The sequence below is a fragment of the Acinonyx jubatus genome, chromosome D3, assembly GCF_027475565.1.
Source record: "Acinonyx jubatus isolate Ajub_Pintada_27869175 chromosome D3, VMU_Ajub_asm_v1.0, whole genome shotgun sequence".
Lineage (NCBI taxonomy): Eukaryota > Metazoa > Chordata > Mammalia > Carnivora > Felidae > Acinonyx > Acinonyx jubatus.
In genome coordinates, this window is record NC_069392.1 from 88,663,054 (window position 1) to 88,677,319 (window position 14,266).

General features: G+C 50.2%; 1 protein-coding gene across 2 annotated transcripts in view; it reads left to right on the top strand.

Moving 5' to 3' along the window:
* The window catches only part of TSHZ1 (teashirt zinc finger homeobox 1), a 74,768-nt gene extending 68,342 nt beyond the window's left edge, over positions 1–6,426 (top strand). For both annotated transcript variants that reach the window (XM_027069191.2, XM_027069190.2), the window contains exon 2: positions 1,868–6,426. In XM_027069191.2, the coding sequence (XP_026924992.1) occupies positions 1,868–5,049 (3,182 nt within the window). In that variant the 3' untranslated portion in view covers positions 5,050–6,426. The remainder of the gene's footprint in view (positions 1–1,867) is intronic.
* The last annotated feature ends 7,840 nt before the right edge of the window (positions 6,427–14,266 follow it).

Sequence of the window (14,266 nt, forward strand, 5' to 3'; positions counted from 1 at the left end):
TTCGCGGACCGCTCTTCGCGTGAACTTCAGCTGTGAAACACGTGAACGCTTAGGCTCAGGTTGCTTGATGCCAGCCCCCCGGTGCGGGATGGCCCACGGTGTCTGGTGCGTGCAGGGATTCTGCAGGGTCCACGTGACCGATTCCGCCGTGTTCCCCGTGCCTGTGTGTGCACATGCCCAGAAGTGCGCGTGGCTGCCCCAACCCGAAGCCCTCTGTCCGCAGGTGCTGACACTGTCCTGTCACTTCCTGCCACCCCCCGCCCCGCGTCCGCCCTTCGGGCAGCCGAAATGTTCTCGGTCTCTCCTATCAACCGTCCCTGCAAACGCGTGTGCTCAATGCCACGTTCCCTGAGGATCGGGCTCTGATAAGGTGATAAAGAGTGATCAGATTTAATGAGACACCCCTCTCGCATCATAGCGGCGCATTTTACCAGGGGCCTCCTGGAAAATGTCTTAAGCCCAAATTTCCCAAGAGGTGGACGGAGCACTCATTCAGCTAGTTGTTTCCTAAAAAAAATAAATAAATAAATAAAATAAAAAATAATAATAATAAAAATGCAAATAAATGTATTTTGGTCAAATGAGAGGCGGTACATAGAGATAGCTCCCCTTGAGAATTAACGAGATAGGTCACATGTTAAAGATCTAAAATGTCCCGCAGTAAAAAAAATCAGGTTTCATCTAATGATTTATGTGCCCTCCAACCTTCTCATTCACGTGACAGCTGTCCGCATCCCGTAGTTTCCTCTGGGAAATGACGTCATCAGCCCAAGGAGTCACTCCGTTGTAGCATTTCCACTGGCTTTGTTAACATGTAAAGAAAATGTGTTTATTGTGGTAAAAGGTTCATAGCGTAAAAGTGAACGTTTTAATCCATTTTTAAGTGGACGCTTCAGTGGCACTAAGTGCATTCACACTTGTCAGGCAACCACATCCCCACCATCCGTCTCCGGAACTTTCTGTCTTCCCAAAAGCCGAAACTCAGCTCCCCGCGAAACGCTAACTCCCCGGCCCCCCTCCCCCCTTGTGCCCCCGGAAACCACCTTCTACCCTCTGTCTTTGTGAATTTGACCACTTGTTATAGGTGCTTCATATCAGTGGAATCAGTACGCGCCCTTTTGTGTCTGGCTGATCTCCCTTCACCATGACGTCCTCCAGGTTCGTCCGCGCGATGGCGGGTATCAGGATTTCCTTCCTCTTTAAGACCACATAATATTCCAGTGTGCATATACACACACTGTGTTCCTCCATTCGTCTGTCACCAGATATGTGGGTCGTCTCCGCCTTAGACTCCTGTAGGCGATGCTGCTTGGCACACTCTCTGGGGTCCCCCTGCGGGTGACGCCGGCTTTGTCCAGGCAGGGGGCTGGTGGCGCGACGTGTGGTTCTTTGTAGTGAGGCCGAGAGTATTTTCATCGCTTGCCGCGGAGGAGGCTTTTTATTTATGGAAACCATATGATCCTGTCTGTGGAATATGTTGCCCTCAAAGCCGACAGCCGGGTCCCACCCGGTGGGAAGGCGTAACAGACCCGCACATCACTTAGGAAAGCAAGAGCCTCTGGGAGGAGGGGGCCAGGCTCCCCTTGCGGCCCCCGCTGTGACGGCCAAACTGACGTCTCGAGGAAGGGGGCGGCTGCTGGCCCTTTAGTAGAGGCCCCTTCGGCGCAGATGTATTCACTCGGGAGGGGGGACGTCGTCCTGGGTGAAACCCGGGTTCTGCCGCGGAGCCGTAAGCGGCTGCTTCCGTAAAGCGTGGCCTGGGAGCTTGGCTGAGAAACTTCTCTTTAAAGACCATCTAACTGCTGGGGAGGCCGCGTCCTTGAAGATGACTGATTTCCCCTCACCGTGTTTCATTTTTCTCTCCTAGCTTATGTTCCCGAGGAAGAACTAAAGGCAGCAGAGATAGATGAAGAAGCCGTGGAGGAGGATGGGCTGTCCCTGGACGTCCAGGACGGCGAGTACGTGTGCAACGAGGAAGCGGAGATCAAAGAAGCCCAGAGCTACCAGAACTCCCCGGTCAGCACTGCGACGAATCAGGACGCGGGCTACGGGTCCCCTTTCAGTGAGAACAGCGACCAGCTGGTCCATTTCAAGAGCTCTTCCTCCAGAGAGGGCAAAGAGGATCCGCAGGGCCCGGACGGCGTCTCCTACCCCCAGGACAGCTTGGCACAGATCAAGGCTGTGTATGCCAACCTGTTCTCCGAGTCCTGCTGGTCCAGCCTCGCCTTGGACTTGAAGAAGTCCGGTTCGACCACCAGCAGCAACGATGTGGGCCCGAAGGAGAGCTCCACCCCCACGCCCACGCCCCCCACCAGCACGGCGGGGCCCACGGGCACCACCGCGAGCACCCCCAGCTCGGGCTCAGGCTCGGGCTCGGGCACCGGAGGCAGCGGCGGCTCGGGCTACGACTGGCACCAGGCCGCGCTGGCCAAGACGCTGCAGCAGACGTCCTCCTACGGGCTGCTCCCCGAGCCCAGCCTCTTCAGCACCGTGCAGCTCTACAGGCAGAACAACAAGCTCTACGGGTCCGTGTTCACGGGCGCCAGCAAGTTCCGCTGCCGGGACTGCAGCGCCGCCTACGACACGCTGGTGGAGCTGACGGTGCACATGAACGAGACGGGGCACTACCGCGACGACAACCGGGACAAGGACTCCGAGAAGACCAAGCGGTGGTCCAAGCCCAGGAAGCGCTCGCTGATGGAGATGGAAGGCAAGGAGGACGCGCAGAAGGTGCTCAAGTGCATGTACTGCGGCCACTCCTTCGAGTCGCTGCAGGACCTGAGCGTCCACATGATCAAGACCAAGCATTACCAGAAAGTGCCTCTGAAGGAGCCAGTACCAGCCATCGCCAAACTGGTCCCTTCCACCAAGAAGCGCGCGCTGCAGGACCTGGCGTCGCCGTGCTCTCCCGAGCCGGCGGGGCTGGCCGCCGACGCGGCGCTGGGCGAGTCGGCCAAGGACCAGAAGGCCGCCAACCCCTACGTGACGCCCAACAACCGCTACGGCTACCAGAACGGCGCCAGCTACACCTGGCAGTTCGAGGCCCGCAAGGCGCAGATCCTCAAGTGCATGGAGTGCGGCAGCTCCCACGACACCCTGCAGCAGCTCACTGCCCACATGATGGTCACCGGCCACTTCCTCAAGGTGACCACCTCGGCCTCCAAGAAGGGGAAGCAGCTGGCGCTGGACCCCGTGGTGGAAGAGAAGATCCAGTCCATCCCTTTGCCGCCCACCACGCACACCCGGCTGCCCGCCTCCCACGTCAAGAAGCAGCCCGACTCTCCCGCGGCGTCCTCGCCCGCCGAGGAGAAGAAGGAGCCCGAGCGGGAGAAGGCACCGGCGGCCGGCGAGGCGGAGAAGAAGGTCAAGGAGGAGAGCCAGGACGCGGCCGAGAAGTTCGAGCCCACCGCCCTGTATCGGTACCTGCGCGAGGAGGACCTGGACGACAGCCCCAAGGGCGGGGTGGACATCCTCAAGTCCCTGGAGAACACGGTGTCCACGGCCATCAGCAAAGCCCAGAACGGCGCACCCTCGTGGGGCGGCTACCCCAGCATCCACGCGGCCTACCAGCTGCCCGGCACCGTGAAGCCGCTGCCGGCCGTGCAGAGCGTGCAGATGCAGCCGTCCTACGCGGGGGGCGTGAAGTCGCTGTCGTCGGAGCACAGCGCGCTCCTGCACTCCCCGGGGAGCCTCACGCCCCCGCCGCACAAGAGCAACGTGTCGGCCATGGAGGAGCTGGTGGAGAAGGTCACCGGCAAGGTCAGCGTGAAGAAGGAGGAGAGGCCCGCCGACCGGGAGAAGGGCTCCCCGGCCAAGGCCGTGTCCCCCGTGGCCAAAGAGAACAAGGACTTCCCTCGAGCGGAGGAGAGCGGCGGCAAAGTCCAGCAGAAGAAGGGCCCCGAGGCGGAGGCGGGGAAGGCCAAAAAGGAGGGCGTGCTGGACGCGCACACCCCAAACGGCACCGAGCCGCTCAGGGCCAAAGTCACCAACGGCTGTAATAACCTGGGGATCATCACGGACCACTCGCCCGAGCCCTCCTTCATCAACCCGCTGAGCGCGCTGCAGTCCATCATGAACACGCACCTGGGCAAGGTGTCCAAGCCCGCGAGCCCCTCGCTGGACCCGCTGGCCATGCTGTACAAGATCAGCAACAGCATGCTGGACAAGCCGGTCTACCCCGCCACCCCCGCCAAGCAGGCCGACGCCATCGACCGCTACTACTACGAGAACAGCGACCAGCCCATCGACCTGACCAAGTCCAAGAGCAAGCCCCTGGTCTCCGGCGCGGCCGAGTCCGTGGCGTCGCCTCTCCGGGAGAGCGCCCTCATGGACATCTCGGACATGGTGAAAAACCTCACGGGCCGGCTCACCCCCAAGTCCTCCACCCCCTCCACCGTGTCGGAGAAGTCGGACGCCGACGGCAGCAGCTTCGAGGAAGCGCTGGACGAGCTGTCGCCCGTGCACAAGAGGAAGGGGCGGCAGTCCAACTGGAACCCCCAGCACCTGCTCATCCTGCAGGCTCAGTTTGCCTCGAGCCTGCGGGAGACGCCGGAAGGGAAGTACATCATGGCGGACCTGGGCCCCCAGGAGCGGGTGCACATCTCCAAGTTCACCGGGCTGTCCATGACCACCATCAGCCACTGGCTGGCCAACGTGAAGTACCAGCTGAGGAGGACAGGGGGTACCAAGTTCCTGAAGAACCTGGACACAGGACATCCTGTTTTCTTTTGCAACGATTGTGCCTCTCAGTTCAGAACTGCTTCTACGTACATAAATCACCTAGAAACACACTTAGGCTTCAGCTTGAAGGATCTCTCCAAGCTGCCACTAAATCAGATTCAAGAACAGCAGAACGTTTCAAAAGTCCTGGCCAACAAGGCTTTGGGCCCAGTAGGGGCCGCCGAGGACGATCTGGGCTCCACATTCCAATGCAAGCTTTGCAACCGGACTTTTGCGAGCAAGCACGCAGTCAAACTGCACCTTAGTAAGACCCACGGCAAGTCCCCGGAGGACCACCTGATCTATGTGACAGAGTTGGAAAAACAGTAGCGTCCAGGTATGCAAGGGACGGAGGCACATTGCACTAAATGTCGTCTTTGTACTGCACTAGGCCCGGCTGAGCCTCCGAAATCAGCCTTCCCTTTGTTGCCGAGCCGGCTGTCTGGACCTTGGTTTTTCTTACACATATTTTGTAGTTATATTTATATGCTCTTTGTCCGATTGTGCATGTTATTTTTCTTTTTCCGTGAGTCAAAGTCTGACCTTTATTTTCAACATCTGTTCTTGATGTTAAGCTATCTTTTGTAGGAAATAGTGGGGCACACTACTCAGAGACATTTATTTAGCAGGCAAGAAAGACACAAATAACAATGACAAAGAGACATCCTAAAATTACGAAGTTGCCATGACAATAAAGGTCATAGAACCTAGTAGTGTCAAGTTTAACCCTTTGAGGACTACAATTGCATTTCTGTGCCTTTCACTCAAAAAAAGAAAAAAAAAAAGAAAAGAAAGAAAAAAAAAAGGAAAGAAAAAAAGGCTTCAAGGCATTTCATTCAGATCAAAAGCTGTGTCAGACACAAAACTTATTTAATAATTAAAAAATGAGCTTTTATATGCAGAACTGGTTTGTGAAGGAAACATGCATGCAGCTGTTGGAAGATAGAAAGGTGTCTAGGACTCATGGGGTTAGGAAGCCACAGCTTTACACATTTAGAACAAAACAAACCAAACCACACAAAAAAAAAAAACCCACCGCCACCACCATCCCAAACATCCCGAGTTGCCACTCTGCCCAAACCCTCTGGATGCTGAAAAAAAAAAAAAAAAAAATGCCACTTTTGGCAAAAAAGTATGCAAGCTATTATTTAAAAAATGTGTAAAAATGCTATTTCTTTTTTCCTGTAAAATACTGCAGTTTATAGTTATTTACAAATGTAAGCTTTGGTATAAGCTGACCTTTCTATAGCGTGCTGCATTGGTAAATGAAAAAAAAAATGGGGCAAACGGAGTCCTTTCCTTGTAAATTGCCAGCATCCGCTTAAAAACCCCTGTATGTTACATTATCGTACCATTTTAATCTATTCCACTTTCTTTGTACCTTCTGGCCGTATGCTTTCTCTTTTAACTTTTTATATTGTCATTTTATATTAAATTTCTGTGTATATAATGTAAAACCACGATTTTTGAATAAAATTTAGTTCCTGCAGCTTGATTTAAATAGAGGAATTTTACCGGCACCTGCATCTTTCCAGATGCATGTATATCAGACAAAAAATAAATAAATGAAAACAAAGCAACCAGTGCACTATTAATTATACATTTTGATGTTCTATCATTAATATTGTACAGTACATTTTGGTTCACACAATTAAATCCACTGTTTTCTCAAATGTAAAATAAAACCCACATGCAGTTCTTGATTTACATAGATTGTCATGTCGTCATTATATTGCCTTTGAGATGTTATTTTAGCAACAAGAGGTATATAGCTTCTGCAGTCAACCAACAAAAATTCTATTCAGAGTCATCACTTCGTGATTTGTGTGGTGACACGCTTCATTCGGATGATAAGTATTGCGGTGTTTTTTTTTTTGTTTTTTTTTTTAAATGATAATTAAAATTTTTAACGCTACTGGGTGCCACGGGTTGCTGAGTTCAGCCACTGAGTGGTGACTGTTTTGTACATACGTGGACTGAGCTGCTTCATGCAGAGGATCCTCACGGACTATTGAAAAATGTTTACGGTTATCTTTAGTGTGAATCCAGGGACTTGGGGCCCAGGGTGGGTGGGGGCTGGTGGGGTGGGGGGTGGAAGGGCCGGTCTTGCTGTAGCACCAACGACCCTGGGGGGCCTCGGAACTAGTTTCGTGTTGCTCCAAAGAGGAAAGCCTGGTTTCTGCACTTTTGGAAATGCAGTTTTTAGAAGCTGAGCTGCTCAGGGCTCCAGCGTTTGGGGCCCGTGTTGTTCTGCAGGTTCCCCCGGAGTACCGAGGGGGCTCCACCCGGGAGACCGCCAGGCCCACCCCCCAGCAGTCTCTCTGGGGCTCACTGCTTCTGCCTGCAGTGGGACGTCACAGGTCCAGGCCCCCAGCCTCTCTTCTCGCCGGAAGTACTCACGGACCTGAGCAGGGAGACGGCTTCTACTACCTTTTGCTTAACTTTTCATGAAAATTACGTCCCGAGAAAGGTTAGGAGGCCGGGCTCTGTTCAGAGGCAGCCGGAGGGGAGGGCGGGGTTTCCGCTGAGAGGAGGCGGGGCCGGTCAGGGCGCCATGTTTGCGTGGTCTTGGTGCCAAGGCCCAGAGCACCAGGGAGGCTTGCTACATTTTTTTCTGCCTGTTTTCATTGGTGAATAGCTCTGTCCTTTAGGAGCTGCAGCCATTTAGACATTTCAGTTCACTTACTGGGTGATTATGTACTTTGGGCTCAAGGGGTGACTGAGAAGAATAACAATGAGGCCTATGGCAAGAGGTGGCGTCTTTGCATAAAAATCCTTTGAAGGTCCTATGTGTTTGACCACAGGCCCACAAATTCGTGATTCTGCGAATTCACCCTGTAGTGGGAGTCCGAGCGGGTGCAGGGGTGTGAAGGGCGGGGGTCAGAGGCCCAGGTGGGGTCTGCTGGGTTTGGTCCCCACTGGCAGCCGCTAAGACATTTGGAGGCTATTTGCACTTGAATCCTGACCACTGGGGCTTGGGCACAGAACTCGGGCTTTCCTTTCTTCATGTTTTCCTTTTTCTAATTCGTGGTCGTGTCGCTATCTTGTCGTCCACCCTGGTCGTCACAGACCAGTGGATGGAATGCTAGGTTCTCTTGTCACCACTGCTAGTGATGAAGAAGGCCATCCTGGTTCCATTTAGGGAGCACTTCCTGGTGCCAGGGGCCATTGTGAGTGCTTCGCACGAGTTACCTCATTCACACCTCACACCTGTACCTGGGGTCCCGTACCTTCCACCCTCGCTGGCAAAGGAAGAGCTCAGCTTGGCACTGAGACTTGCCCAAGGCCGCCTGGCTTGCGATCCACAGAACTTGGGCTCGTAACCAGAGAGGCTTTGCCTGGGGCTCAGCTCTCCAGCACCCCCTTTGATCTGCCCCCGGTGTGATCGCCCCAGGTCCCCAGGTGGGGGTGTGGCAGAGAAGGGCTGGGCATCTCCTCTGGGATGGGGACTAGAGTAGGGCTGAGTGATGGGGTAGCCCTGACGGACAGGGACGGGCGTAGCCACCCTGAGCAAACGGGCATTCTTCAGATCCCCTCCAGCCGAAGCCCACCTCAGATCACAAAGGTCTATCTTCTGTTGGATCTGGGAAGGAAGTTGAAAGAATGTCTGTTACGAGTTTGTAGCAACTTCAGTTGAAAACATGTCTCCATAGTAACACAGAAACTCGATTTGTATCAATACCGATAGATTGAATGATCCCGGGAAGAAATTGGCTACCTCTGATTTGAGGGTTTCCTCAAATTTCCGCTTCCTTCATCTGTATTTGAATACACATGCCCACCTCTGCTCCATCACCCGTGTCCCCGGGACAGATCCCACGCGTGGCATTGAGTGCTCTCTGCTTCCCCGTGGTCCTCTCTCAGCCCAGGGACTAGGCCTGCATCTTCTGTAGTAGGAGGCAAGTGGGCCTGAGTGACCCGAGAGAGCTGGCCACCTGCCCGGCCCCCTGGCCCAAGGCCGTGGGAGGCTGGGGAGAAGGCGAGTGGCCCGGCCGTCCTGCGTTTCCGTCCGGTCAAGCTAATGTCGTCTACATGCAAACGTAGTCCTACTTTGCATTCCTATTCGCAGCTTGAGCCTTGGGTTGAAGAACTCATCAGATATTTGTTCCTGTAAGTGTGGGACTGTTAAAAGTTGGAGATACTCCTCAGAAGGTGGTTTGGGTGAGGCTGTTCCTTGATCTTTCACTAATACTTAAAGAGATATAAAACCTGTAAAATAATGGTCGACACTCGTTTGTGTACGAGAAACAAACCCTTAGGTGTCGTAGGCAAAAAAAGAAGCGATTAAAAACTTTAAGAGTTCTGCCCCCGCACTCCTGTGTTTGGCGATCTTTGAAAAGCTGTTAATGGTCTACAGCATGCCTAAACTACTTGTGAATTTTCAGAAACCTGTGTGTACAAATAGGTTTCTGCTTCTTTCCAAGGCAAAGTTCTTTGTTATGCACTTTATTATTATTTCTCTGAAGGTGAACGGACCATTGAAAGCCAACTATTGATTTGTAAACTTAAAAGGCGACAAAGGGTAAAATTTGGAGAGCATTTGTACTTTTTATGTAACTATATTCTTATAATAAAAAGTAATATATAATCATTGCAGAAAACTTGGAACACAAAAGAATAAATAAAAATTTACTATCATTTTCATCTAAAGAGGAATCACTGTTGGTATTTTAGAGCTCAATCTTTTTTCTGCGCTTCTAAAACGTAGAGATTACGCTCAACATAGTCCTGTACTTTGGTGTCTTTACCTGACACGAGATTACGCGTATTTTCCCATTTGATGAAATACCAAAACTTTCTCATCTTCCTGAGATGGACTATATTTAATCAGGTCTCCGTCAGTTAGAATTTTAGAAAGGAACATTAGATTCCTTTCAAGTTTTCACTATTAGAAATGAGCACAAAGAACATTCTACTCAATATTTCTGATTATCCCTTTAGAACCAGTACCTAGAACTGAGATTTCTGCACCACGGTATGGCTTGGTACATATGCTCAAATTGTCCACCAGAAGAAACTTTATACCAGCTTATACTCCCATTGCCATGACAATGACCATTTTTCCACGTGGACATTTTCTTTGTGAACACAAGGATTTTTTTTTAAAAAAATTTTTGGCTATTTGCTCTAATTGGCCAATGGAATCTTGATGTTTTCATTTATAATGCTTTTTTGAAAAATTTATTCAGATTTTAGAGAGAGAGAGAGAGAGAGAGGGAGAGACAGGCAGAGGTGGGGGGAGAGAGAGAATCCCAAGCAGGCTCTGTGCTGAAGCATGAAGCCCAACGTGCAGCCTGATACAGGGCTCAATCCCATGAACTGGGAGATCATGACCTGAGCCAAAGTCAAGAGTTGGTCACTTAACTGACTGAGCCACCCAGACGCCCCTCACATGAATTACGATTTCATTTAACTGAGTGGCCAGTACCCATATTTTACAGATGACACATCATAGAGGAGAGAAAGGGGTTAGCTAAGGACTGCAGCTCCCCTCGGCTCAGCTAGAGCACCGTGGCTGTCTTTGGGGCCCGATCTCTGTTCAGGCCGTTATACTGTGGCCCCTCAAAGCACACCCAGATCTCATTTACAGCCAGTAAATGATATATGCAAACTATCTTTAAATCACTCGACTTGTAAGTGGAAGAAAAGTCCCAAATTTGTGGTTCCTGTTGCTAATTTATAATTAGTATCATTGGGAAAACAAATGTCATCTCAAAATAAACAGGATCACCCCAGGAAGATGAGATTTGGTCATCTGGGGTGACTGCACACGGTGAAACACTCCGTTGGGAGTTAGAAGGTTGGGGAGGAGAACCCCTTCAAGAGCCCGCATCAGCGATCTGTCCCTCAGGTGAGTTTACTCCAGAGCTGAGAACCTAAGGCCTTTGACCCAGGGTTCAGATAAGAATGTGCAGAGGTCTAGAACAAGGCTGCATGGACTACACAGAAGGCATATCACCTTGACACGGATTAAGCTCAGAAGGTTCTTCAGAGTCCGTAGAACAATATGTGTTTTCACCAACAGCTCTTTAGAAGCTGACCCATAACCGGTCATTATTTTTCTTAAATCATACGAAAATCGAGTTTTATCTGACCTGTGTAAAGATGGTCTGACGATGTGTTGCAGGGTAGTTGGCTTCCACCAGTTGAACGGATAGAAGCAGTGGGCTCACACGTGCCATCACGTTTTGTCAAAACATCTGTGGGAGGGGGCCCATTTTCTTCTACTGAGAGATACCTGACAAACAGCACTGTATCCGTTGCAGGTGCATACATAACGATGCAGTATATGTCTATACCGCTGACTGATCACCACAGTCAAGTGTTGTCCACCTCCATCACCGTAGATTCTTCTTTCTCGCGATGAAAACTTCTAAGGTTTATTCTCTTACGCAACTCTCGTCTATGCGACGCAGTGGTATCACCTACAGTCACCATGCTGTACGTTACGGCCCCGGGACTTAGTTATGTTATAACTGCAAGCTTCTACCTTTTGAGCCCGTCACCCATTTTTCCCCCCACCCCCACCCCCGTCTTTGGCAACCGCCTCTCTGTTCTGAGTTTCGGTTGGTTCGTTGGCCGGGTTTTCAGACTCCACACGGAAGTGAGATCATACGGTGTTTTTCTTTCTCTGTGTGTCTTACTTCACTTGATCATATTTAAACATAAATGGAAGAAGTAGTTTTGGGGTTGGAGAGAATGCATGGCTTAAAAATGCATTTAAAAAGGAGGTCTTCAAGACTTTGAGCTTTCTACACAAACCTGAAACTGTAGGGAAGTTTTTCTCTGAAAGCTTGTTTGACCAAGAAGAACACCAGGGAAAAGGATTGAGGACAGTTACGTTGGAATCAGCAGTTTCTAAAATATGTAAATAATAAGAAAAATCCCATTCTGCATAACTGGATCCGTTAACCAAATTCTTCCAGTCAACTGGTATTCAAGTGGATTTGCTGGGAGCTGCTACAAAGCACTCAATCAGTCCCAAGATTAAAACATTTTCCTCCTTTCAGTAAATTTTTATGCATTTATGCATGTTTTCAGAGTATTTTTTGCTCTTTTATCCAACTGACTGAAACTAAGAATTTCCTTTTCTCTTTGCCGAATAACAAAATATGTGGGTGTATGATAAGTGCTATGTAATAATAAAACTTAGGGTGGAATTTTTGAATTCTTTATGACTTGTGTACTTTAAAATTATATGTTGAATCATATTTCCAAGCCAAAGCTTTCTGATACCTACCTCATGCCATTATGTCCTGTGAATATTGATAAAGATTGGCCAATGAGTCATTAGATTTACCAGTTTCGACCTTTGACTGTTTAAAGGCATGAAAACTATGGAAGGCAAATATTTAGTTATGTTCTGATTTGTAAACTCTAAGAGACAGTAGTGCTGGAAATACCTTCGTTTCACTGGTGATACGCTTATTTATAAATTAGTAAAATCTGGTGCCCACTTTCAAAGCGATATATTCTCCTTTTGGAGATTCCTCACTCGTTTAAAGTCACGAAATTCGCAAAGCATTAACTCGGGTGTGCAAGTTCCAGGATGGTGACCCCAGGCACAGGGGTCTTAACGGGTGCTTAACGGAAGCCTGGGTTTTGTGTTGTTGGATGGCATGGTAAGCAGCCGCATCTCGATACTGAACTCTGCACAGATTGCGTGGGATGCCCGTCCTTCCATCAGTTCGTGGGAAACGGTGCCACGAAAATCCGAAATCACTTGCAAGCGGAGATCTGACGGAAAGGACTTTGTTCCAACTTCAGATCACTGTGGAGGATGCTTTTTAAATGGGAGGACATTTAAAGCGCAGTCTTTCTCCTGGTGACTGTTTTGTTCGATACGATGCGAATATTCCTCCTTCAGTCCTGGCGAGGTAGTTGGAACTTCACGGTGACAATATGTAACGTCTTATTTGTTGTCATGGAAGCATCGCAGCATCACAAAATCCTTTCCACAAAACAACGAAAGCTGCAGAGAGGCACGCCAGGTCCTCATCTTCAGGAGAAAACAGCGGGTTTCTGAAACAGGAGTCACAAAGTTTCTTTCCAGAGGACTTCTCACTTTTCTTAAAATTTCCTTTTCGACTCCGTTGGCACACCACTCTTTTTTTCTTTTCCGAAACGCTTAGATTTTTAAGTTCCTTGTTACTTGCTTCCAGAGGCTTACCTTTTCAAGGGTGGGATTCCGTATCAGGAGTACAAAGTCTGCTATTTCAGATACTGGTGTGAACGTCATCCATTTTGCTAACGGCCTCCGTGCTCGCAGACTAGTCTGATTGCATTGTTTTGACACGAAGGGATGGCGTCAACTTTCTTTCACTGGGGTCGGCAGCGCCCTTGCTCAGTGCAGGTCTGGCAGGTAGCCCGCTGCAGTCATTTTTCCCACTGCCAGGCGTTACCATGCTACTTCTCAAGGGCAGATTTGGGCTTTCTTAAGCCTCAGCTCCTCAAAGACAAAATTAAGTGCCTTCCTGTACTGGTCACGTTTCACCTTACTCACCTTCCAAGTGTTTTCTTGAAAATCCCTACTTCCTAGAGTCTGTCAGGCCGAACACTCTCGCGTTGTAGGAAAACCGAGAGGAAGGGGCCCGTGGGAAAGCAGGTGTGTGCCCCGCAGGTAGGTGCCTGTGTGCAGGTGGCGTTTGCGTGGTGGCAAGACGCTGTCTTGTAATGGTCTCAGTAGGAGGAACAGGAGGAGGGCTGAGGCTCGGACAGAGGGCAGGCCCGGCAGAGGGAGGGGTGCCTGGAGATTGCGTTGCACGTGACGACTGGACTCGTGTCTCCACTGTGATTCTTAAACGTGCTGGTCATTCTGTCACCAGTAGGAGGAGGGAATAAACGGATGGGTCCACCTGAAGGAGGGAGAGCCCCCGAGAGAGGCTGTAAAGTCAGCAGCGGGCCACCGGGCCATGCAGCCGCTGTTGACGTGCAACAAGTGTGGCCCACGGGTCACGGACGGACGTAGCGAGCGTCGCGCGTGAGGAGGGGACGCAACTGAAATAAGTCTTCGGGAGCGAGAAAGGAGGAAGAATGGCGTTGGACGTTGAGTGGGCCATCCTGAACTGGTAGATGGAGAGAGCCTGTTACAACCATCAGAGATGGGTCATGGATCTCATTTGGAAAGAAAGAAATCGCCCAAAGAGAACTGGAGCGTGGCCTTTCTAGGGTTAAAGATCCTTAAGCTTTAGAGAGAATGTATAAAAGAAAATTTCTTTCTGAAATAATTTATGGAAATGCTGTGCTCCCTTTGAAGGCTCCATGTCACTGCGTGGCACTACGCAATGTTCTCTTTCTTCACCTGTCAGGCAAAGACCACCTCGAAGAGTCTCACCGCTGATTACTAGTTAATTGTCATTAATAAGTGACAACTGACATTATGGGGGCTTAATGCAGAGAGAACAGAAAAGAGCCACAGATATTCTAATGAGCTGACTCCTACGTGCCCTCTATTGTTGTCGAAAATGAGGAGCTGTCGTCATTGTTCGGGAGATGGGCTTCAATTGCTCTGGAAAATATTCTCTTTTAATTTCTTTATGCATAGATA